The sequence below is a fragment of the Rattus rattus genome, chromosome 3 (genome assembly GCF_011064425.1).
Source record: "Rattus rattus isolate New Zealand chromosome 3, Rrattus_CSIRO_v1, whole genome shotgun sequence".
Lineage (NCBI taxonomy): Eukaryota > Metazoa > Chordata > Mammalia > Rodentia > Muridae > Rattus > Rattus rattus.
The window spans coordinates 113,140,196-113,167,051 of NC_046156.1; the positions used below are offsets into that span (position 1 = coordinate 113,140,196).

Sequence of the window (26,856 nt, forward strand, 5' to 3'; positions counted from 1 at the left end):
CCTTTTAACACTATGGGAGCTTAATTAAGTTTTCGAAGTCTGGCCCTGAAACTGATTGATGGGCTGTGTGACAATTTCCTGAAGGGAAGAAGAAATTGTGTGATTTAACTGATATAAAAGTGCTTGGGCTAAGGGCCTCTGTGCTGCTTCCTCCTCTCTCCTCGTCAGTCATCATGGTTAATTTTTTCAGTTTGGTCTGAGGTCACTTCAGCAAACCCTTCCCGGGCCACCCTGATGGCCAACTTCACCACTTTTTCTTACTCCCCTGTTAATTCTCTTGGAATTCAGCAACATACTTTATCTTTTGTGTGCTCTCTCTCTGTCATGGGAACACAAACTCTGTGAGGGCAGAAAGCCTTAGGCAGTCTGTTCACGGCTGCATCTGCAGTGCTCAGCAGTGTTTGGCAATGAGTAGAAGTTCAGGAGACATTTGTTGGGTAAGTGCAGATAAAGGTAATGTGAGGATAGCAAGATGGTTCAGTGAGTCACGGTAACCACTGTCAAGCATGATGATACAGTTCCATCCCCAGGTCCAGAGGTAGGAAGAAACAAACTCTAGTCGTACACTGACCTCATCTGCCTTGCCACTTGGGCCATGGTGCTAGTGTGTGAGCACAAGCATACAAGTGTGCATGCACACACACACACACACACACACACACACACACACACACACACACACATACATACTCACACACTCCTCCCACACAAATAATTTTTAAAGGCAAACATAATACTGCAAACAAACCTCCAAAACATTTTTATTTAAAACTCTGGATAATGTAGAAAAATAGTTTTAATTATATACAGAAATAAAACTCTTCATAACTAAATTAGTTCATATGGTTTGGTGTGTAGGTTCAAGCTTTAACAGAACTTACCAGTTCAAAAAAAGTCCAAAATATAAATCCTTATTCTGAAAATTATAGTGTGAAGTAATTTTCTCAGATCATTGTTGTTATGTTGTGGTAAGACTGAACTGCGCCCTTTTGGTTCTCAAGCAGTGGCCACTTAATGATGACAGAGGTAGCCATGGCTTCTGCTTCAGTTCACAATATGTGACAACCATGGGTTAGGGAGAGCATGCAGAAATGAACAATGGTTGAGGCAGACAAAACTTAGTAGACTGGTTTCACAGTTTTTCCAATTTGTGTCAGAAATATTTAAAAGATTGTTTTACAATTACCATTTTGTTAGGTATGTATCATTCTCCACAGCGTCTTGGCACAAAAAAGTGAGACACTACCTACCCTCCTAGGCACAGATCTCTGACAAGACAGAAACAAAGAAAGCTAAGGAAAGAGGAGAGAGAAGAGGGAAAGAAAAAGCGAGAGTCTAGAGTTTCTTTGGGGCTAAGAAGCACGAGACAGTAGTAGGAAAGTACTTGTGGTTTTGTTGTTTGTTATAGATAGGGTCTTGTCACAAAGCCCAGCCTGCCCTTGAACTTACTATATCCCTTGCCTCAGCTCCCTGAACACTGGAGTCTAGGAATTCTAAGCCTGACATAACAGCTCTAAGCATGTTACCTTCATACAGAACATTACTACCAGGATGTGAATAAAATCTGACTCAAGGAGGTTTCTCCTATCATTATGGGATCTGCACTTGACACTTTGTCCCCTCCCCAAAAACGAGACAGACAGGGACTCTACTGTCCAACAGTCAGACTGATTGACTTTCAGATGTGAGTGTGAATTTATTTACAGACATGGTCAGCTACATTTGCCTTCAATATTCACTTGGAAATGAAAGGGAAGGCAATATTAATTCCTTAAAAATGCAATGTCTTTTCAACATGGACTTATGTAATGTACGGTGCACAAGCATAGCACTGCCAATGGCCCATCTTTACCATCGTGCTATGTTTGTCTTTTACACCACATTTGGAACAGTGGTGCTTATGGCCATCTGACACAGGGAAGCACCAACAGATCGAACTTTCAATGGGAAAAATGTTCTCCCTGTTAAATCCCAAGTCTTAGTTTGTTCTGCTTGAACGCTGAGTGATCAACTGCTACGTTCATCCTAATGATCAGCACTAGAACAGCTCAGGATTTGAGGGCATATCCAGAAGTTTAAGACATCTAATAAATACCGTTTTAGAAATGCTAGAACACAGATTAAGACAGAAGAGAGTCTTAACTGATCTGACTCAGTTAAGTGGGGAAATGTTTCAAACTGTTTTCTACATTTTAAGGCGCATAATTTTCCTATCTGACTTGAAAGTCGAAATTAAGGCCCAGAAGTCACTAATGATATAAACAGCTGCTGTCTGTCACCCAGGCCTCCATGAGAATCTTACAGTGATGGCCAAGGTAACCATATTTTTATAAGATCAAATGGCCAGGGGTGCACTCGGATGTTTTCTAGTCTTAAGCTGGAGGGCTTATGTTTGAGGGAGGGAAAATGTAGAGACAAACTTTAGATCGGCTTTAGACAGCATGCCTTCCAACATACATAATCCCCGAGGGGGAAATTACTCAGGCCTGTAACGTGTGAGGGATACTGAGCCTGCGGCATACACCGAACTCTCACAGCCATAGAAAATCTGTCCTGTCAGCTTCTGTCCCGCTGAAGCTCACATTAGCTACAGTTGGGGAAAGCGAGCCCTCTCCTTTGGGAAAACCCAATACAGACTGATACTGATTTGTAAGACAAAAATTAGTATTTTATAGAAGAAGTTAATATAAGGTAGTTTTAGCCTGTTCTCCCTCCGCCCCCGCTCCAGTTTTTTAAAAAGAGCTTTATTTTCTAATTGTGTGTGGGGTACCTGCAAAGACCAAAGGATTCCCTGGAGTTACCGGTGGTTTTGAGCTGCCTAACATGGATGTGGGAGCTGAACTCAGGTCTCTTCCAATGGGGAATTCGCTCCTGACCTCTGAGCCACTGCTCTAGCCCCATTTCAGTGTTTTAAATATGATTTGATAAGAGTTGATGTAAATGTATGTGAACCAGGAAGAAAGCAATGGAAGTTTACAGATGATTGCAAATGTGTACCCTAATCTAAATTAAGTTTACCATGAAGAATAAAGAGAATCAAATAAATATAAACTGTCATCTTTCCCTCCGCCTCAGTAGTGGAGTATCTACTAAGATACTTAAACCAGTGTGGAGGCTTTTGATTTGCTAAGAAACCAGAACACAGGCATTGTAAATTTAGATATTGACCAATAAGCAAACGACGCATTTTTCCTAACTGGGCATTTCAAAATCCCAATGCAATAATAATGTGATTAGTCCGCACACACTGTGAGGGCTAACTGATGCAAGGGCTCGCTCACAGCACAGCACTCGCCGACTACAGAACCTCGCTGTCTCTTCACGTCAGGATTCCTTCACAGGGTATCAGTCAGTCAGTATTGGGTTTTATGAAAACAAACAATGATTTAAATGTGACCCTCCCCAAAGAACATCTCCTATATTAATCTTTATTAAAGAGTTCACATTACTTAAAACTATTCAATAAATTAGCATGGTGTACCAAAAATGGCAATAAGTTAGCAATCTTGTCTCTGTATTTTGATCAAGTATCAGCTCAGATGTCTTATATGATACCACGCATGAACTGATGCACCAACTCAACAGTACCGCATCTCAGTATCTAACGAGTACAATCCTGAACAACGGTGGCAATGAGCCTCATCTCTGCATGACTTCAGCCATTCCAACGCTGTCCTGTGGTCCATCTGTGTGTCGCTCTGCATCTTACAATCACAGCTACAACGTTAACCCAAAGAACAATCTAAATGCCATTTCAATGGCAATTTCTGAGACTGAGTCGTGAAAACAGACATATAGCTCCTGAGGTTTTGGGTTAAGGAAGAGCCTCCTGCAGAAAGAAACATGGCCATTTCAGATATTAAGGGTGACATCATCCCTTCTGTTTGTCTTCTTTCAGTTTTGGGGAAATCAGCAATAATCTGAAAACACAAACAAAAACCACCACCGCCACCAAAACCTCAGGAATCTAAAATCTACAGAAAATAGAATATGGCCCAGTTTTTAAATAAATAATGTATGTCTTAATTAATGTTATTGTCTTAAGAGTGTAGATACTTAACCAATGCCCATCGCCATACACAATCTCGAATAGTAAACCTATTTATTAGTAACATCTAGGCAATACTGCCCACATCATTTTAAGCACAGTAGCCATTAAATATTCTATTGGCACTTATATTTTAAACTGCATTACTGTCAAAACATTGTAGCAGTGACAACTCATTTGCAGATAAAATTGGGCTAACACTGCATTTCTTTTCTTCAGGATTCCAGTAGTATGGTTGTAAGGTCTAATCTATAATGTGTGCATAAAGAACATAGTTGCATATAAATATATAGATATATGTCAATATTGTATCTATGTAAGGCTTGGAGATGATGACTTTCTTTGGTCTTTTTCTGGGTTCATCAAGCTATTCACTCTCCATCCACCTCATCTGCTCAAAACAATTCCATCTATTACACCTTCATATTTTATCAAGCTGCTATTGAGCGCTAGGGCCAGCTACAGACAGACATCAATAGTGGGGAAGACAAGTAGGAATCCTGATTTCATGAGACTGGCATTCTTGTTTCTGCTCCAAGGCACTAGACAAGAAAGCCAGTAGGCAAACCCTCCTGTTCCCCCCCCCCCCAAAAAAAAAAAAACAGTAAACGGGGTAGTGCAGAGAAAGAAAGGGTATTGCTTCAGTGGGGAAGGAAGATCTTCGTGATCCTCTTTGAGAAGATAACCTGTCAGTGTTGATGGATATAAAAGGGGAAAACCTTCCACAGAAGGAACACAGAAACAGCAGCCCAGTGGCAATGAGGCTGGCCCACAGTGGACAAAGTGACACAGACAGAGGAGTGTGTGGAGGTGAAGATTAAAAGGGAAGAGGGAAAAGGAGAGAGAAAAGAAAAGGAAGATGCATTGGGAAAGAGTAAGGAATGTTGGGGTGTCCTTTTAGTAACTTGGGGAGATCTCTGAGCAGTCTTCTTCCTGATTGTTTGCTCTTTCTTTTTTTCTTCCTTCGACCCACCCACCACCCTCCCTCCTTCCTTCTCTCCCTCTTTCTTTCTGTCTTCCTTCCTTCCTTCCTTCCTTTCTTTCTTTTCTTCCACAACTTCAATTTCTTTGATCAAATCCTTCCCCCAAGCATCCTCTTTTATCTACACTGGAAGGAAACAAGTGAGGTATTAGGTTAAAAAAGCCCAAAATAAAAGATCAAAACTCTAGAATATATTAAGAGATTTTAGCTTGATGACACTCCTAGGCTGGGTTTGAGACACCTCTGGTTTCCCTCCCATTCTGACCCCACTTTGCCATTCACACACTTTTCGCACACTTACCCTACTACCCAGTACGACATAACTGGTGGTGTCTTTTTCTGATCAGTCCAGTTTTCAGGTGAGCATTCAAACAGTACACCGTGTTCTTTCACAGGACTCAGAGAAGACACTGAGTTTGCAGACTCCAAATGATCTCCGTCACTTAGCGCTTTCTTTTTCTGCAAATTAGCATCAATTATAAGTATTAACTAGTATTGATAGTGTTATTTTAAAATGTTTGGAACTGGGAATGTAGCTCATGGTAGAGTGCTTGACTGGTAGGCACAGAGCCTCGGGGTTTAATCCCAGAAACTACATAATACAACAGTTTCACATAAATATTTGATGATGATGATACTGGTACTAAGTGTCTACAATGCTATTCTTCCTGTTAACCCGCAGAAAATCCCTATTCTTCAATTCTTGGTTTAAATGTTATCTCCTAAGATAGATTACAAGCTTTCACCCCAGGCAGAGAGCAAGTACTGTTCTCTCTCTATTCTTGTTCCTTTTTCAAGTCAGACTCTCACTATACATCCCTGGCTGGCTGGAACTGGTCCTAAGCTTCTAGCACTCTTTCCGTATCTCATTCTGTGTGGTTGGATTAGACATGTGCTAGCATGTTTGGTTTATTTTTTTCTTTTTAGAGATGAGTGTGTGTGTGTGTGTGTGTGTGTGTGTGTGTGTGTGTGTGTGTGTGTGTGTGTGTGTGTGTGTGTGTGTGTGTGTGTGTGTGTGTGTGTTTTTTTAAATGTTTGGAACTGGGAATGTAGCTCATGGTAGAGTGCCAGTGTGCGCTCACAGCAGCCAGCTGTCCTATAAGCAGCCTTTTCCCTCTCCACACTTTTCTGTAAAGCTTGCTCGACGTGATCCAAGGGAACTTCTAAAATAGGAACCCACACCATTTGGCCTATGATTAAAGTTCCTCTTGACACTTGCTCTACTGGATTTACTATTTATTAATGTCTTTAACTCCAGCTTTAGAGATAGGATTCAGAAAAAGGCTTGAGTTTGTCTTCTTTCATAGTACCTAGAATAGTGTCTGGTGTAGAGCAAGTACCTTAACGTGTAACAAAAAAGGCCAGTTTCTGTTGTTGAATATGACCAAGTAAGGTGAGGACATTCCTAGAGCATCCACCCCAATGTTAATATTGGGGAGAAAGCCCAAGAATTGAAATCAGGAGGGGCTTCCTGGTCCAGCATAACCTTGTTTCTAAGAACCCAAAAGCATGGAAGACACAACTCTACTGTTGCATGGGCCCTGAGAAGTGATATAATCCAAAGAGTCAGGGTTGCTTACTCCCAGCCCAATGCTCTTCACAAAATTGGTGTGCTGCATACATCCCAAGTGTTTTCAGAGGGGGTGCTCCTGGACACTTGTTAGATGGGTTACAAACCCCTCCTCTTCTCCCTCTCTTCCCTTCTTTTGTTTTTTAAAGATTTCTTTCTTTTTGTTATTTATGAGACTATGTGGGACCATGTGAGTTTACATGCACCACATGTGTGCAGGTGCTTAAGGAGGCCAGAGACCATCAAGTCCCTTGGAGTTGAAATTACAGGTGGTTGTGAGCGGTCTGATGTGGTGCTCGGAACTAAACTCCAGAAAGTGGTCCTAACTGCTGAGCCACCCTTAAATGTTTGAGACAGGGATCATATAGCTCAGGATACCTTCAGACTTACCACGAGTTTAAAGATGATTGTTTGACTTTCTCGTCCTCCTGCCTCCAAGTCAGGGGTGTTGGGATTACAGATGTAGGAGACGGAACCCAGGGCTTCACGAATGAGATTAAACACTTTACCAACTAAGCTGCACCTAGCTATAAACCTCTCAATATTTCTCCATAATGAGAGTTCAATACCAGCTCCACTGTCACCACAAGAATTCAATTGATCTTTAAGTATATATAATATTTACTTAAGCATGGGTGAAACATTAAATGAAATTTCATCCCACATTGAAACACTAGCCACCAACTAACAAATGGTTAAACCACAAATATTAGATAGGCGTGGCCAGCTGATATTTGCTTACCTCCTCCTTCAACGTCTGCTGGAAAACTGCACGGATGGTGAGACAAGATCGATGGAAATTCTTTATTAGTTGAGAGTGGACGGAACCACCTAGCTGAGCCACCTCTTCATGGGTGGGAGTGATGAAGATGCCTTGCACTGTTTCTAAGGCAACATAGTGGAAGAGTGTATTCTCAGGACCGGAGGTCAATCTTGAAAAAGAGAGAGAGAAGGAAATTTAAGTAAATTTAGAAGAGTTACTTCATTTTGAATTTTGTAGCATTCTAACAAGGCTATGTGAAATAATATTCGCAGTACTGTTATAGAGGGAAAACTGACCCAAATGTTTAGTTCTCTCTCCTTAACTAAAGCACATGTTAGGCTATTGTTAATTTCTTACTAGAGACAAACAGTGCCAGCTGTGAATGGATAAACACCAATTCATTTGTAAGTAACTTAAGTCTCCTCACTAAACAACCAAATTGGCTAAGCCCTCTTTTTCCACGGTTCCTAATGAATAACTGAGCTTATGTTTGGCGTAGATCTCAATAAGCCATAAAATGGTATGAGTTTAGAGTAGGACGCGTACAGTATTATCTCCCACCACACTAAACTCATTGAAATCAGCAGCACCAGACTTCTTGGCCATGGCATCAGTGACCCTGAAGGAAGATAAGATTATTAGCAATAATGAAGTTAGATTAGGGGCTCTATCGCTGAGCCAACAGATTGCACAATATAATACAGCCTTCTTCTCACTTATATTCTGTTTAAAAGTGGTGCAACCTTTAAAAGGAGGCTGACAAAAGTCTCATGCAATAGCCAGCTTTATTTAGAGCATCAGACAGTTTATTCTCTGATGGTTAAGAGGAGTCACTTGAGTAAAGTTACATTCACATGCAGCAAAAACATGTCTTTCCATAGAGGCATCTAAACAAATAATAATAACCAGTTGTAATGATTAATCTGAAGTAAACTCATGCTTAACTGCTACACCTGGGACGGGCATAGAAAGAACAGTCCAAGAACAATTCCAAATTTTTGAAGAATCTGAGGTCCCAAGATTCTTTTCTTGGTTTCTTGCAGTTTTCTCACAAGTACTCAGAAATTTCACACAACTCCATTTTTGGACCATGTTCCGACAATATTTGCTTACTGTTTTCCGTTTTTCTTTTCTTTCCTATCTCTTCCCCCTCCTCCTGTATTTAATCTCAGCTAGGTCAGCAGAGCCTATAAATAATCTTTATGTTTCCCCAAAGGAAGAAGAGTTAAAAGAATAACAAAAAGGCAAGAAATAACAGCAGTTGTCATGAATGTCTTCTATGTGCTGCACACAATGTGTGTTTGAAAGTAGCTTAGTTCAATTTTCATAATGGCCATGCATGATAGTAAATGTTATTGTGGTCCTTTTAGCCATGTGGAAGTATCCAGGACTGGGATGTGCCTGACTTCAGATGCACTGCCAGTTAGGGTTTGCCTGACCCTGTAGCCTGTCCTTTCTGTACCGTCTTTTACTCTCCACTGCTGAGTGTCAGGAGTTGGGGGGTCAAGGCAGTAAAACCAGGGACCGTCATGCAAAGTGGTATCATGAGGATAGGGGTCAGCTGGGATTGTTGAAATAGAGAGGGGATGTGATTTTGCCATTGAATAAAATGCTTAGTGTAAAAGATATTTTTATATCGTATATTTACAAAGGTGGTACATACAAGTTAGAGTAATACATTTATCTAATAAGATGCTTTTTAAAATGAACTCTCCACATCTTTAATGAATAAGTTATACATGTCTGGCATCTTTTAAAGTAAGAAAACCTGTTATTTGTACATGTGGATTTGCGTAAAGTATAAAATCAGAAATTTCCTTTTACTGGACATAATGTCAAAACAATGTATGTATTTTAAAAATATGCTATGGTAGTAATGAGATGACCTCCAATTTTGTAGTTAACTTCTAAATGGAAGGCTATGGTTTTCAAAGGGTGTTCAACTTACCATAGAATTCACATTTATTTGTTTAAAGCGTTTTAACTATTAAAAATTAGACACTCATACATGGAGGTATTAAATACTAAATTTTGACAGATTTTCAGAGCGCTATTTTTATCATACTTTAGCACTAACTTCAGATAAAAAGCACTTCTTGGCAACTGCTATGCCACTTAGGAACACACCTGCACTTAGGAAATATTTCCACGGCTAAGAAGCTGGTGGTCATGCACCCACTCTTCCTGTGTAAATAAATTCTCATTCATTGCACATAGCTTAAGTGCAACTAATGTTTTACCATGACATCAAAATTAAACACCAGGCAAGAAGAGTCTGGAACATTAGGGAGCCACCCACAAAATAAACGTAAAAGAAGATTTAAGCTCAGTCAGGAAAGTACCTTACAGACATGAGGACCTGTGAGAGTGAGAGGCCTGTCTCAAAAGACAAGCTAGGCAGAGCCTGAGGAATGACAATCAAGTTTATCCTCTAGCCTCCGTGACATCAGCATGCACACACACAGCACACACACACACACACACACACACACACACACACACACACACACACACACACACACACACACACACACACACTGACTTATAATACTTCATAAGGTAACTACACATTCTTTCTTTGTTTAGGTCTTTTTACCTCAGAATTCCTTATTCAGTGTAAGTTGGAGTTTTGCCTGTTTGCTCAGGACCAGATTTTAGGACCCATATCAGAGAGGGCGATACACAGGGAGAAGTTAGTGGGATGTGTTCTGTGGAACCACAGAAGAGGAGTGAGAGATGGAAACAGGATGTGTCAGAGAGAGAAGATGAACTGTACTGAAATTGCCACAGAGGTCTTCATGTACCACATGGAACCAGGAAGCTTGGTGGGCCTTGTCCAGGTGTCTTGTATTTGGGCAAATGGCCAGCCCTTTGTTCTCTAGAAGTGAGCATTCTAAACTGTATGGTATTAGCAGATATCACTTCCAGACACAGGACTAAGGAGGTAACCAGGCGTCTACTAGAGTATAGACTTAGCATTTAAACTCTAATTGAAAAAGAAGACATCCTTCTTGAGTTCTTTGTATATTTTGGATATAAGGCCTCTATCTGTTGTAGGATTGGTAAAGAACTTTTCCCAATCTGTTGGTTGTCGGTTTGTCCTAACAACAGTGTCCTTTGCCTTACAGAAGCTTTGCAGTTTTATGAGATCCCATTTGTCGATTCTTGATCTTAGAGCATAAGCCATTGGTGTTTTGTTCAGGAAATTTTCTCCAGTGCCCATGTGTTAGAGACTCTTCCCCACTTTTTCTTCTATTAGTTTGAGTGTATCTGGTTTGATGTGGAGGTCCTTGATCCAGTTGGACTTAAGCTTTGTACAGGGTGATAAGCATGGATCGATGTGCATCTTCTACATGCTCCAGTTGAACCAGCACCATTTGCTGAAAATGCTTTTTTCCATTGGATGGTTTTGGCTCCTTTGTCAAAAATCAAGTGACCATAGGTGTGTGGGTTCATTTCTGGGTCTTCAATTCTATTCCATTGGTCTATCTGTCTGTCTCTGTACCAATACCATGCAGTTTTTATCACTATTGTTCTGTAATACTGCTTGAGTTCAGGGATAGTGATTCCCCCAGAAGTTCTTTTATTGTTGAGGATAGTTTTAGCTATCCTGGGTTTTTTGTTATTCCAGATGAATTTGCAAATTGTTCTTTCTGTCTAACTCTCTGAAGAATTGGATTGTTTTTTTTTTTCTTTCTTTTCTTTTTTTTTTTTTTTCCTTTTTTTCGGAGCTGGGGACCGAACCCAGGGCCTTGCGCTAGGCAAGCGCTCTACCACTGAGCTAAATCCCCAGCCCCTGGATTGGTATTTTGATGGGGATTGCATTGAATCTGTAGATCGCTTTTGGTAAAATGGCCATTTTTACTATGTTAATCCTGCCAATCCATGAGCATGGGAGATCTTTCCATCTTCTGAGATCTTCTTAAATTTCTTTCTTCAGAGGCTTGAAGTTCTTATCAGACAGATCTTTGACTTGCTTAGTTAAAGTCACACTGAGGTATTTTATATTATTTGGGACTATTATGAAGGGTGTCGTTTCCCTAATTTCTTTCTCAGCTTGTTTCTCTTTTGTGTAGAGGAAGACTACTGATTTATTTGAGTTAATTTTATACCCAGCCACTTTGCTGAAGGTATTAATCAGGTTTACTAGTTCTCTGGTGGAACTTTTGGGATCACTTAAATATACTATCATATCATCTGCAAATAGCGATATTTTAACTTCTTCCTTTCTAATCTATATCCCTTTGATCTCCTTTCGTTGTCTGATTGCTCTGACTAGGACTTCAAGAACTATATTGAATAAGTAGGGAGAGAGTGGGCAGCCTTGTCTAGTCCCTGATTTTAGTGGGATTGCTTCAAGTTTCTCTTCATTTAGTTTAATGTTAGCTACTGGTTTGCTGTATATGGCTTTTACTATGTTTAGGTATGGGCCTTGAATTCCTGTTCTTTCCAGGACTTTTATCATGAAGGGGTATTGAATTTTGTCAAATGCTTTCTCAGCATCTAATGAAATGATCATGTGGTTTTGTTCTTTCAGTTTGTTTATATAATGGATCATGTTGATGGTTTTCCGTATATTAAACCATCCCTGCATGCCTGGGATGAAGCCTACTTGATCATGGTGGATGATTGTTTTGATGTGCTCTTGGATTCGGTTTGCCAGAATTTTATTGAGTATTTTTGCGTTGATACTCATAAGGAAAATTGGTCTGAAGTTCTCTTTCTTTGTTGGGTGTTTGTGTGGTTTAGGTATAAGAGTAAGAAGTTAGACCACAGGGAGACAAATAACCCTATTAAAAAATGGGGTTCAGGGGTTGGGGATTTATCTCAGTGGTAGAGCGCTTGCCTAGCAAGTGCAAGGCCTGGGTTCGGTCCCCAGCTCTGAGAAAAAGAAAAGAAAAAAAATGGGGTTCAGAGCTAAACAACAAATTTACAACTGAGGAATGCCAAATGGCTGAGAAACACCTAAAGAAATGTTCAACATCTTTAGTCATAAGGGAAATGCAAATCAAAACAACCCTGAGATTCCACCTCACACCAGTCAGAATGGCTAAGGTCAAAAACTCTGGTGACAGCAGATGCTGGCGAGGATGTGGTGAAAGAGGAACACTCCTCCATTGTTGGTGGGATTGCAGACTAGTACAACCATTCTGGAAATCAGTCTGGAGGTTCCTCAGAAAATTGGACATTGAACTACCTGAGGACCCAGCTATACCTCTCTTGGGCATATACCCAAAAGATGCCCCAACATATAACAAAGACACCTGCTCCACTATGTTCACAGCATCCTTATTTATAATAGCCAGAAGCTGGAAAGAACCCAGATGCCCTTCAACAGAGGAATGGATACAGAAAATGTGGTACATCTACACAATGGAATATTACTCAGCTATCAAAAACAGTGACTTCATGAAATTCATAGGCAAATGGATGGAACTGGAAAATATCATCCTGAGTGAGGTAACCCAATCACAGAAAAACACACATGGTATGCACTCATTGATAAGTGGCTATTAGCCCAAATGCTTGAATTACCCTAGATGCACAGAACACATGAAACTCAAGAAGGATGACCAAAATGCGAATTCTTCACTCCTTCTTGAAAAAGGAAACAAGAATACTCTTGGGAGGGAATAGGGAGGCAAAGTTTAGAACAGAGGCAGAAGGAACACCCATTCAGAGCCTGCCCCACATGTGGCCCATACATATACAGCCACCAAACTAGATAAGATGGATGAAGCAAAGAAGTGCAGGCTGACAGGAACCAGATGTAGATCTCTCCTGAGAGACACAGCCAGAATAAAGCAAATACATAGGCGAATGCCAGCAGCAAACCACTGAACTGAGAATAGGACCCTGTTGAAGGAATCAGAGAAAGGACTGAAGAGCTTGAAGGGGCTTGAGACCCCATATGAACAACAATGCCAAGCAACCAGAGCTTCCAGGGACTAAGCCACTACCCAAAGACTATACATGGACTGACCCTGGGCTCCAAAACCTCATAGGTAGCAATGAATATCCTAGTAAGAGCACCAGTGGAAGGGGAAGCCCTTGGTCCTGCCAAGACTGAACCCCAGTGAACGTGATTGTTGGGGGGAGGGAGGTAATGGTGGGAGGACGGGGAGTGGAGGGGTTAGGAGGATGTTGGCCCGGAAACTGGAAAGGGGAATAACAATTGAAATGTAAATAAGAAATACTCAAGTTAATAAAGATGGAAAAAAAAAAGAAAAAAGAAAAAGAAGACATCCAAAAAGTATATTATTTGTGGGAAGAGGTAAAGGGTCACTCACATTTTCAAATACTACTTTTGGTATTTTCATTAGAGTGTGACTATATTCTTTTCCCTAAATGTGTAATAAAACATGACCTTGTATCTGTGCTGCATCAGAATTATGCTCATTGAACCATCTCTATACTCCCTCAAAGACAAGCAGCTTAAGTGAAAAGGCATGCTAGAAGTTTCTTACTTCATCATGTTATAGACTTCCAATTCTTTCTCTGAAAGTTCTTTTTTCGAAGTTCCCAAATGAAACGGATTTGGAAGTGTTGACTTCTTTCTAGCAAGCTGGAAGATAAGTATGTCAGTTTTTATCTAAGAACAGGATCACACAGTAGTAATGATTCAAAAATTTAAACCTAAGAGCACTATTTTTGTGCCGCTCCCTTTAAATATTTTCAATACTAATCTACATCTCTTACTCTTTGTTAAGAAGGTTTCCAAGGTGAAGTCACAGAAAACTCCCCACCAGGTCCATCACTGAATGTATACATGTGTGCTTGTCTCTCTCGCTGCTGTCTGAACTCCTCAAGGTCACACAGGTCTGAGTCTTATTCATGGCAGCTGAGTAGAGCTTGGCTATACATAAATTATCCAAATTGTCTTGATCTCTCTTTCCTACTAAGTTTATTGAATGAGGTAACAGTCTATAGCTAGGATGCAAAACATGCATGGAACAAACATATTGTGTTCTGGCTTCAACAGCATCCCACTGTATGGGAGCAGGGGAAACTATGCTTGCGAATGTCACAGCGCTCAGAAGCACTGTGGCCCCGTCAGAATCGGCCTGGCATCACCTCCCTCCTCCTGATGGCAAGTTTCAAAACTGTGGCGAGACATCAACTTCCCAGAGTACGTGCAAAGCTCCCAAGGGTGGGGTGGACTTTGTCAACTGTGGACGTATCTCTAGTGTGTGTGGAAAGTCATGGGATGTCAACCTCAAGGATGAGCATTCTCTGCTTTAATGTTTGTGACATTCATAAATGCAGATCAAGAACCTTAGCTTATTACTAATAGGCACCTCCTCTTCCCCATTCTGATCATCTGTTTCTGTTAAATGTTTTACTGCCTACTAAGACTGACACTGAGACTGCCCCAAGCCAGGACGCTGTCACCCTTATCAACGCAGAGAAAGGTCAATGTATGTCAATGTATGTGTGGAAGCACTGGGGAAAAAATGTTCTAGGTGCCGCAGGGCTTATGTCTTGGCCCTGGATATTTCTTTCTCTTTTCAATTCTGTTATTTTATTTTTTCATTAATCACTAAAACACACCACTTCAAATAAGGAACACTCTCCCAATTAAAAACAATTCTCTAACAATTAGTTATTGCTCACAATGCAGACATTCGAATGGACACACACCTTAAGCAAGGCCACATTGTCGTCTGAACCTTCAGATTCTCTTTGCTTCCGTACAGTGTCTGGGGTAGTGTGTGGGCTCAGACCAACATTTTCTTCCCCTTCACCAGGTTCACGTCCTCCACCAATCCGTGAGGGGCTGGGCTTCCGTGCCTTGAACGAATAGTCACTGAAAAAGGTTCTTCTGCATGTTGGAGAGGCTGCTGTTTTGGAAGGCCCCTGCAGCCTACTGAGGATAGGCGAAGTGGTCAAACTATCTGCCTTTTCGCGTGGTGCAGCAAGGAACCAGTCAGCACAGGACAAGCAGGGCCCCGGGGATGCGGCTAGCTGTTCCTCTATGCCGGACTCCGCTCCTTCCAGCTGGTGAAGGGTTGCTCTGGCCTGATCGACATAGATGCAATCTGGACCAGGGTTCCCAGTAGCTTTAGATGCACAGCCTCCAGCTTCTAACAGCACACACAACATGTAATGTCGCTGTAGAGGAAGATTGGTACATGTTCAATTGGAGATATTTAATATAGTCTGTGTGTATATGCTTGTAAATACTAAAGACATATATGGGCATTTGCAAGTACTCAGTGAATTCTGAAAAATCTCTTCTTTCTCTTTTCACCATCATCAAAGCTCCCTGAGCCACAATGGAAACAATCCTGCTTAGCTTTGTTTTGGTCAAGCAACAGTGCACCATCAATCATTTCTCTTAGTCCAGAGACGTCCCTAAGACTACTTTCAAATAGCCTCCATTCTCACCACCCTCGTTCAGACAGGGTTTAAGTACAGCCCAGGCTGCCTCAAACTCACACTCACAATCCTCTTGCCTCAGCCTTCCAAGTGCTGGCATCACAGGGATCACTAACATGCCAGACTTGGCTCTGTATCATTTTATGAAAGGATAAAACCACTGTAGGAAGGGAATGAAACATTGTCAAACTCTGCTAAAATCCTACACTGGAGTTCACTAATAATTCTTCATGACTATTAAACAGATACAGAAGGAAGAGAATAGAGAAGCATTTAACACTGTCTTGAATGTAAGCAAGTAACATATTCATACTGTAAGCAAGCCTGTTTGTGTTCTTTAAGCAAGTAGGTTTAAAAAACATAAAATGAATTCAAGAAAGAATACGTAACTCACCAACCCGACGATTAGTAAGAAATATCTCCCTTCTGGTTCCTGGAAGGCCTCGGTGTCTGAGTCTGTAGCGGGCTGGAGGTGGTGTTGTGGGAACACTTCTCTCCATATTATCAGCTGGCCAATCCTTTGCTGTGCTGCTAAAGGCAGCAGGCAGTACTGGCGACAGTACGCAGCGATCTCAACAACATCGTCCTTAGGCAGATGGCTGCACACCATATAACCCTGGGATTCAGTCAGGAAGAGTCAAAGTCAGCTAGCAGCGTGCAGCAACGATCCCGTATCTCGAAGACGTGCATAAACTAATGCTTAAACCAGTGCAGTTTCAAAGGAACTAAGCAAGATTTGTCAGAAGTCCATGCTATTGATCTGAGCTAAGCTGCCGATCAAACTTGACAACTGAAGGGACTTAGAAGACACATTACTGCCCAAAACAAGATCACCTCAAGTAGCACTGATTATCTTGAATGTTTGGTTAAACTAGGGCTAGAAAGAGAAGCAGGGTCAAGGTCAGCACAGACATTCTTTTCTGTGTGCCTCCTGAATCATCTGACTCTGTTAAACAGGTTATATATTGTTCTTAAAGATATTTTAAAGTGAAATACTTAACTGTCTTGATTCCTTTAATGGAGGTAGTAACTCAATGCTACATACACAAGATGCAATGTATTTCACTTCTGAAGAAGACAATAAAAAGAGCAGGAACACTATTGCAAAAGGAAGTTAACAAGATATTGCTGGAGACAGCTTAGTGTAGGCACTCGCCACCAAACCCAGTGACACGAGTTTGATCCCAGGAGCCCCACACAGTAGAAGGAGAGAACAACTTTTCATGTTGTCGTTGGCCTTCACGTATGCTCTGTGGCTCCCATGTAAACATACACTAAATAAATGTAATTTTTAAAATTCTGAAGAAAGGAACATACTGTTGTTCTGTCTTATATATCTTCTTCTTTTAGTACCTTTTCATGTTTGCACACTCGGAAATGCCTTAGCATACAGTAAAACAGGAATATTTACTGTATTTATAAATCTCTAAGGTCTTATTTCCAGATCACAGTCTTGTCTGCAAGGTGGTAACATTTCTTCCATGCGTGTAAAAGTTGGAAAAAAATCTACTTTAGGTCTATGTATATAGCAGTTGGATATTGATAAATATTTTAAGTTTCAACTTACCTTGTAAAACAGAGAAGATCCCAAAATTGTATACAGCCGTCTCATGTCATAGTAGTCCTCGGACTGGAAGTGGGGGGGAATTCACAGTTGGTTTATAATTATTACTTATTTATTAATTTTATGCAGATGATAAAAATATTCTAGTTGAGTTGCAATAGTTGATGTAAAGATTAGATTCATTAGAAACGACTTGTTATGGTACCTATGACATCAGTGCTAGAGGACCGAGGTGAGAGGCCCATGTGTGCTTACTTGTCCCACAGCTTTATCTGTGGTCCTACAACACAGCTGAACACACAGCATTTGTAACTCTCTGAGGGACTTTGAAAATAATTCTGTTGTGACAGGAAACTCCTACTACGGTCCACACTATCCGATATCACCATGCACTACTTTTGAAAGCACAAAATAGCAAACTCTGTTTGTGGGAGAGTGAGTGGTATTCAAAAAATTCTGAACACACATACTATTTGAGTAATCTCTCTTCCAGAGATCTACAAGATGACCGAGTGAATCATCTTTCAGGGATCTACAACATGACGGAGTGAGTTAAGACATTTGTGTAAAGGTTGAAAGTGAATTCTCTGGACTACAGAGAAGTTGTAGCTAATGCCACATTCAGGATGGAGGCATGATCAGCTAAGTTTGATGTCGTGTCAGAGAACAGCACAGGTCTTAGGACAGTGCAGGCATACAAGTGACAGGGTGGGGAAAAGCAAGTTCCAGAACAAAGCAGCTCAGGTTTTTGCTGAATGGTGTGCACCTTCCCACAGCTACATGCAAAACATATGACCATACATGTGGGGCTTTGTGTAGGAATGAAGAATATAGAAAAGTCTAGAAACATCCATTCCAAACACTAAAAAGAAAGTATAGGAGAAACATTTGTGTTTTTTCTTCTTGTAACAGGCATCTTTTAATTCTATACTGAACAGAGAGGGAATGAAAAGATCAGAAGGAACCTAAGCAACTGAAACCGCTGCATCCGTAAGGTCACTGCTACTCAGCAATGAGGACTGAGCAGTGCCAGCCATGGTGGCACGTGTCTGTAAGCACACAGCTCAGGAGGCTGAGGCGGAGCGCTGCAGTTGGGAGATCGAGAACAGGTCATCAGTCGCCTTGTGCCTGTCACTGCCTGAGTCTGAGTCGTGAGTGGGGGCTCATATTGTTTCCGCACATCCTGCTCTTTCCCTCTCTCATACTAACTTATTTCTAAGGAATCCCAGGCACACTTGTTCTGTAAGTAACTTCGGAGTGTACCCTAAGGGGCTAGGGAGATGCTCCGTGGTTAGGAGAGCTTACTGCTCTTGTAGAGGACCCAGGTTCAGTTCTCAATACACAGAATTGGAGCACAACCACCTGCAAGCCCAGTTCCAGGGGATCCTATATCCTCTTCTAGCCTCTATGGGATCAAACATGTACACAGCACACAGAAATAGACTCAGATACACACGTACACATAAAATAAAATAATTAAAAAATAATGTACTTGGCTGGGCAATAGTATTGCACACCTTTAATCCCAGCACTTGGGAGGCAGACAGGAGGCTATCTCTAAGTTTGAGGCTAGCCTGGTCTACAGAACTAAGCTCCAGGACAGCAGGGCTACATAGAAAAACAGAAAACCTTTCTTGAAAAACTAAAACAGAAGAAATCTTAAAAAATATATAGCCATAACGCCATTATTTAAAGATTTATTCTTGTCTTCTATACAGCCATTAGCACTACATTTTCTCAATCACCTCACAGATGTCTACTTATATATTTATTACTTAGAGACAGGGCTCACTGTGTAATCCAGGAAAGTCTTTAACTTGAAATTCAACTCTCTCTGCCTCCTCAGTGCTGGGATTATAGTGTGTGCCACCATGCCCTGCCTCATGGTTATTCTTTTGAACAAATGATGAGGAAGCCCAAGGAAGACTTCACACTGAAATTGGATCACATGGTTAAGTCTCTTTCAGGATCTTTCTCTTCTTGCCTCTGCCTCCCTCCATCTTTCTGTGATTTATTTGTTATAGAGAGAAATGATCCCATGTTTCCCAGTCTGGATTTGACTGATTATAACTTCCCTTCCACAAATGGTCTTGATCTGCCCTTTACTAATGGTGTTAGACGAGCTAATGCCTCACCCAAGTATTTCATGGGTGGTTTGTGTGCTTCCTTACGGTGAACAGTGCTTGTTGTCAACTTAGGAATCTAAATCATATGGGAAGTAAACTTCTAGGCATATTTGGGGGGATTTTCTGGAATATCTTAATTGACATAGGGAGACCCATCTTAACAGTGGGCAGGACTACTCCCTACGCAGCGTTTCTGGACCATAGAGACAGTGGGCTGATCCCTGCATGCATACATGCTCTACTTGGCCATCTGGCTCCTGCTGCTGGGCCTCCCCTCCATGACAGGCTGCAACCTGATCCATGAGTCAGAATAAAGCCCCAGAGTATTTTATTACAGCAACAGATAAAGAAGCAAAGACAAGTACAGGCAATGTGCCGCCTGCCGTCTTTCTGTTATCTCTGTGTAGTCACCTTGAAGCCCCTTTCGGTGGGTACTGTTGTTTACAAACAGTGGCTTGAGTGTTAATGATATCTACTACTTAGATATTAAGATACTGACAACTTATCTGCTGGCCTTTTCATCCGGGGACCAAGGAAGTAGAAATTTAAAAAGTCGAAAGCCACACTTTGAAGTCTAAGTTAAGTTCACACCTACAATGTTCATTGTAAGTCATCAAACCGTCTTCATCTCTGTCCTCAAGAAGTCCCAGCACTTGTTAGGCAGTCACTGCACAGCCAGTGTCTGCAGCTGAATACAAAGCCTGGGGCCAAGCAGACATTTGCCATTGTCAAACCAGAGGCTGAACGCTGTAAGTTCACTTGTCAAACACTCAGAATGACTGATTACAAACTGCAGTTCAACATCGTGCCTCGGTGGAAATCCCCTACCTCTTACCAGTTCTTGGAAGTCGGCAGCCTCAAGGTCACTCAGTGCTGTGTCCAGTTCTACCTATGTGAACACAAGGAGGAACACTGAACTGTTTGAAGGGGTAAACAGCTGTCCTTTGCTGTCACAATACTTAAGGGGTATCTCAATAGGGAACATGCTGTTTTTAAGCTTTGCAAACACAAAACAGTAACTTATTTAACATATGTGTTTTCTGTTAAAAGTTGCTGCAAAGTGTAAAAAACCTAATGGTCAACACAAAACAATTTATGAGATTAAAAAACTTTAATTTTTTTAACTTGTTAAACTTCTCAAAGCAAAATCAATATTAATGTGGCTAACGTATTTTAGGTCGCTTTTCTGCTTCCTGTGTAATTTCGATTCTTGGAAAATACCAACATTCTTCCCTGTCTCTCTCCTGGAAACAATGTTGTGAATAACAGCGTTGCCAATCGTTATTCAGATTAAAGCATCAAGGCAGGAGTTCTCCTGGGATCTGGCAGAGCTGAACTTCCCCACAGAGTTATTAGACAAAAATCTTTTACATAGCATTTGGCTTTTGTTTCTATGGAAATTGCTGGAACTTTCCCTTAAATCATCCACAACTTAAACACAGAGCAAAATTAACCTGTAGTGCATAAATGTGTATACATACAGAAATAGTTACTTAAACATGTAGCACACACACGATGCATAAATAAGGAGTCCCGTTTTCCCCCGCCCCTCTTCCCTCACAGGCTGAGGCATTCTCGGCAGGCTTGTCTCACACTGCATTGCACTGAGGACTAAAGCTCCTGAACCATTAGTCATGCCTTTCAACACTGTCACACAGTGTGACTTACTACTCATTTGTGACCCATGTCTTCCTGCATCTAGCAAATACTTCGTGTTCTCTTGTTTGGTGAGAACCCTGCACCTTGAGAAAAATGTCGGACAAAGAGACCAAATACTTGTGATTTTTGAATTTCACTCTACTTGTTCTCCGGGCTGATATGGGACTAATAAACTGTTTACATTAAAATAGGTAAAAAATCTGTCCCTCTAATCATGACAGTGTGTCCCAGGAAAGTAAGACTGAAAATTTCTCAAACACCTGGGAAAGAAAACCAAAGGGAGGCCCCATCAAATACTACACGCAAAACAAACTGTTTCCAAGTTAAAACCAAAACTTCCACAGAACATTCGCCAAGCTGCCTCACAATTACTTTTCAAACCTGAGTTTTTCATGGGATTAAATTCCTTACTATTTTCATTATAAGATAGGTTGTCAATAAAAGCTACTCATCTAAGACAGTGAAAAATCTCAAAGAAAAGAAGAAAAGACTCTTTGAACCTTTAGTAGAACAGAAAATCTTCAGGGCTTCTGGCCCCTGGTCACATATGCAGAAACCCTGTCGTAGGTACTCAGCCCAAACACATCCAGGCCCACAGAACAAACAGTCAACACTTTCTTCTGTGTCTGGAAGAAGGGCAAGAACACAGCAAACTGCTGTTCCCAAGACCCGACAGATGGAAAGACAGACAGACAGACACTCACAACTGCAGAAGCCACTGTCACAGTCAGGGCCAGCACAGAAAAATGTGCATTGTAGTCAGCAAGCTGCCAGAGGCTCCGTGCTGGTAATTCCCATAGTTGGGTTCCCCAAGCTTTTGTGAGTTTTCTCACCAGGAGTCTAACCAGGTTGCCATAGTGAATGCCCTCCTGACTCTAGGAAACACTAGGAAAGAAAGGGAACCATGGAGCTGTGCTCTCCAGCACTGGGCTTCCTTTAACAAAGCCTGTCCTATGGAGAAACTAGTTAACTATAGAACAACCCATGGGATGTGGCAGACCTGGGGTGGTGAGCACAGTCAGCAAGAGCCTTCCTCAGTGCAGAAGAGGACTGTGTAACCTCCTACCTGGGTGGAGGGAAATGCCCAACTCCAGCTCACGCTAGTTAGCCGGCCTGTCCCAGCAGAGGGGAAAGGAAGCCTGACAAATGATGCTAAAGTCCACAGTCCAACAATCTGCAGCCCCACTGGACTGAGTGCTTCCCCTCCTAACACTTGATCACTTCATTAGCAGGGCCTACATCTGGTGGTCTTTTCACATATACAGCATGTCTAACTACCAAGAAAAAAGGGTCACAAGGCCCCAAAGAGCAAGCCCACAAATTTAGGATAGAAAGTATCAGCTAAGATGTGGCTGAAACTAGATGTGGGTACATTAGAATTAACAGCCAGAAAATTTAAAATAAAATGAATGAGACACTGTGCAAGAAAAGACAAGATAAGCTGAGATGAAGTTCCTAAGAAAGAACCAATCATGAGACAGGGGCATGAGTCTGGGGTGACTCTTAGCCAGGTCAGCTCTCACCGGTACCTTCTGATTAGAAAGAGATCTGGAGGGCTGGTACCTCTCCTGGGTTAAAAGCTTCACACTGGTTGTGAGATAGACTTTAGAGACAGGGTCCTTCTATCTTAAAGGCAACATTACCTAGGTACTTCCTTATGTCAAAAAGTGTGTTTCCTCATGAAAGCACTGGTGAGGCCGAGGGTCGAGGGTTGGTCTGCTACTATGTATTGCAATGCTAAATTCTTTAGGAAGTCTGGGCTAGGAGTCACTTCTCACATTTACAAGCTTAAAACAATTGGTTAAATAAAATTGGCTACACCCAATTACTGGAGAGATTCCAGACTGGTTAAGGATGGAGAGGGAGTCCCGAGCAAAGGCAGGGTAGGCCCTTCTGGTTGCTGCCCTCATGGAGAGCTGAAACCCGGCTCTGAGAAGCGACTCCAGGCTCAAGACCAGAGGTAAGACCAACTTTCTGCTCCAAGTGACCTGCCTGGTGAACTCAGGACTCACAAAGGCAAAATTCCTCCAATACTGCCCACCCCTGCCCACATCCCTAGCCCAAGAGGAAAGAGTATAGGGACGCTGGTAACAGGAAGATAGGGGGACTCAACGCTGTTGTCAAGACACTGCCCGGATCTGAAGGGACCCGGTCAAACAGTTCCCTGAACCCAAATCCAGTGGGAGGGAGAGCTAGACCTTCAGAAAGGCAGAAACGCCTGGGAAGCCAAATGAGACTACTCTCTGCTCACATTTCTGACTCTAGAGGAAAATGCCTTAGTGCCACCTGGGGTCCCTGTGCACAGGGTCCCAAGCGAAGGCAGGGCAGGCCCTTCTGGTTGCTACTCTCATGGAGAGCTGAAACCCAGCTCTGAGAAGCGACTCCAGGCCTGAGACCAGAGGTAAGACCAACTTTTCTGCTCCAAGTGACCTGCCTGGTGGACTCAGGACACACGCCCACAGGAACACCTGAAGACCAGTAGACAGGAAAGACTACACACCTAAAAGCAGAACACTCTGTTCCCATAACTGGCGGAAAGAGAACAGGAAAACAGGTCTACAGCACTCCTGACACACAGGCCTAGAGGATGGTCCAATTACTGTCAGAAATAGCAGAACAAGGTAACACCAGAGACAACGTGATGGCAAGAGGCAAGCGCAGGAACCCAAGCAACAGAAACCAAGACTACATGGCATCATCACAGCCCAATTCTCCCACAAAAGCAAACACTGAGTTTCCAAACACACCAGAAAAGCAAGATCTAGATTTAAAATCACATTTGATCATGATGATGGAGGACTTCAAGAAAGACATAAAGAACTCCCTTAGAGAAATGCAGGGAAACACAAATAAACAAGCAGAAGCCTATAGAGAGGAAATGCAAAAATCCCTGAAAGAATTACAGGAAAACACAATCAAACAGGTGAAGGAATTAAAAATGGAAATAGAAGCAATAAAGAAAGCACAAAGGGAGACAACCCTGGATATAGAAAATCAAAGGAAGAGACAAGGAGCCGTAGATACAAACATCACCATCAGAATGCAAGAGATAGAAGAGAGAATCTCAGTAGCAGAAGATTCCATAGAAATCATCAATACAACTGTCAAAGATAATGTAAAACAGCAAAAGCTACTGGTCCAAAACATACAGGAAATCCAGGACACAATGAGAAGATCAAACCTAAGGATAATAGGTATAGAAGAGAGTGAAGACCCCCAGCTCAAAGGATCAGTAAACATCTTCAACAAAATCATAGAAGAAAACTTCCCTAACCTAAAGAAAGAGAGGCCCATAAACATACAAGAAGCCTACAGAACTACAAATAGATTGGATCAGAAAAGAAGCTCCTCCTGTCACATAATAGTCAAAACACCAAACGCACAAAATAAAGAAAGAATATTAAAAGCAGTAAGGGAAAAAGGTAAAGTAACATATAAAGATAGACCTATCAGAATCACACCAGACTTTTCGCCAGAGACTATGAAAGCCAGAAGATCCTGGACTGATGTCATACAGACCTTAAGAGAACACAAATGACAGCCCAAGTTACTGTATCCAGCAAAACTCTCAATTAACACAGATGGAGAAACCAAGATATTCCATGACAAAACCAAATTTACACAATATCTTTCTATAAATCCAGCCCTACAAAGGATAATAAAGGGTAAAGCCCAACACAAGGAGGCAAGCTACACCCTAGAAAAAGCAAGAAACTAATTGTTTTGCAAAGAGAAAACAAGCACGAACATAATCTCACATCCAAACACGAATATAACAGGAAGCAACAATCACTATTCCTTAATATCTCTCAACATCAATGGTCTCAACTCCCCAATAAAAAGACATAGATTAACAAACTGAATACACAATGAGGACCCAACATTTTGCTGCCTACAGGAAACACACTCAGAGACAAAGACAGACACTACCTCAGAGTAAAAGGCTGGAATACAATTTACCAAGCAAATGGTCTGAAGAAGCAAGCTAGAGTAGCCATTCTAATATCGAATAAAATCAATTTTCAACCAAAAGTCATCAAAAAGGATAAGGAAGGACACTTCATATTCGTCAAAGGAAAAATCCACCAAGGTGAACTCTCAATCATAAATATCTATGCTCCAAATATAAGGGCACCTACAAACATGAAAGAAACCTTACTAAAGCTCAAAGCACATATTGCACCTCACACAATACCCCACTCTCATCAATGGACAGATCATGGAAACAGAAATTAAACAGAGATATAGACAGACTAAGAGAAGTCATGAACCAAATGGATTTAACAGATACTTTTAGAACATTCTATCCCAAAACAAAAGGATATACCTTCCTCTCACCACCTCATGGTACTTTCTCCAAAACTGACCATATAATCAGTAATAAAACAGGTCTTAACAGATTTAGAAAGATAGAAATAATCCCATGTGTCCTATCAGACCACCACGGGCTAAAGCTGGTCTTCAATAACAATAAGGAAAGAATACCCACATATACATAGAAGTTGATTAATGCTCTACTTAATGATAACCTGGTCAAAGAAGAAATAAAGAAAGAAATTAAAGACTTCTTAGAATTTAATGAAAATGAAGGTACAACATACCCAAACTTATGGGACACAATGAAAGCTGTGCTAAGAGGAAAACTCATAGCTCTGAGTGCCTGCAGAAAAAAACAGGAGAGAGCATATGTCAGCAGCTTGACAGCACACTTAAAAGCTCTAGAACAAAAAGAAGCAAATACACCCAGGAGGAGTAGAAGGCAGGAAATAATCAAACTCAGAGCTGAAATCAACCAAGTAGAAACAAAAAGGACCATACAAAGAATCAACAGAACCAAAAGTTGGTTCTTTGAGAAAATCAACAAGATAGATAAACCTTTAGGCAGACTAACCAGAGGACAAAGAGAGTATGTCCAAATGAACAAAATCAGAAATCAAAAGGGAGACATAACAACAGAGCAGAGGAAATTCAAAAAATCATCAGATCCTAGTACAAAAGCCTATATTCAACAAAACTTGAAAATCTGCAGGAAATTGACAATTTCCTAGACAGATACCAGGTACCGAAGTTAAATCAGGAACATATAAACCATTTAAACAACCCCATAACTCCTAAAGAAATAGAAGCAGTCATTAAAAGTCTCCCAACCAAACAAGCCTAGGTCCAGATGGGTTCAGTGCAGAATTCTATCAGACCTTCATAGAAGACCTCATACCAATACTATCCAAACTATTCCACGAAATTGAAAGAGATGGAGCGCTACTGAATTCCTTCTATGAAGCCACAATTACTCTTATACCTAAACCACACAAAGACCCAAGAAGGAGAACTTCAGACCAATTTCCCTTATGAAAATCGACAAAAAGATAATCAATAAAATTCTTGCAAACTGAATCCAAGAGCACATCAAAACAATCATCCATCATGATCAAGTGGGCTTCATTCTAGGGATGCAGGGATGGTTTAATATATGGGAAACCATCAACATGATCCACTATATAAACAAACTGAAAGATAAAAACCACATGATCATTTCATTAGATGCTGAGAAAGCATTTGACAAAATTCAACACCCCTTCATGATAAAAGTCCTGGAAAGAACAGGAATTCAAGGCCCATACCTAAACATAGTAAAAGCCATATACAGCAAACCAGTTGCTAACATTAAACTAAATGGAGAGAAACTTGAAGCAATCCCACTAAAATCAGGGACTAGACAAGGCTGCCCACTCTCTCCCTACTTATTCAATACAGTTCTCAAAGTC

The 26,856-nt window shown here is 41.2% G+C and overlaps 1 protein-coding gene across 1 annotated transcript in view; it reads right to left on the reverse strand.

Annotated features, from left to right (window-relative positions):
* Positions 1-3,416: 3,416 nt before the first annotated feature.
* Positions 3,417-26,856, reverse strand: part of Intu (inturned planar cell polarity protein) — a 74,724-nt gene continuing 51,284 nt past the window's right edge. The window contains exons 9-16 of the mRNA XM_032898470.1: positions 20,268-20,321; positions 17,310-17,372; positions 16,137-16,358; positions 15,005-15,475; positions 13,831-13,928; positions 7,343-7,532; positions 5,332-5,489; positions 3,417-3,829 (exon numbers count right to left, since the gene is read on the reverse strand). Coding sequence (XP_032754361.1) covers positions 3,718-3,829; positions 5,332-5,489; positions 7,343-7,532; positions 13,831-13,928; positions 15,005-15,475; positions 16,137-16,358; positions 17,310-17,372; positions 20,268-20,321 — 1,368 coding nt within the window. The 3' untranslated portion in view covers positions 3,417-3,717. The remainder of the gene's footprint in view (positions 3,830-5,331; positions 5,490-7,342; positions 7,533-13,830; positions 13,929-15,004; positions 15,476-16,136; positions 16,359-17,309; positions 17,373-20,267; positions 20,322-26,856) is intronic.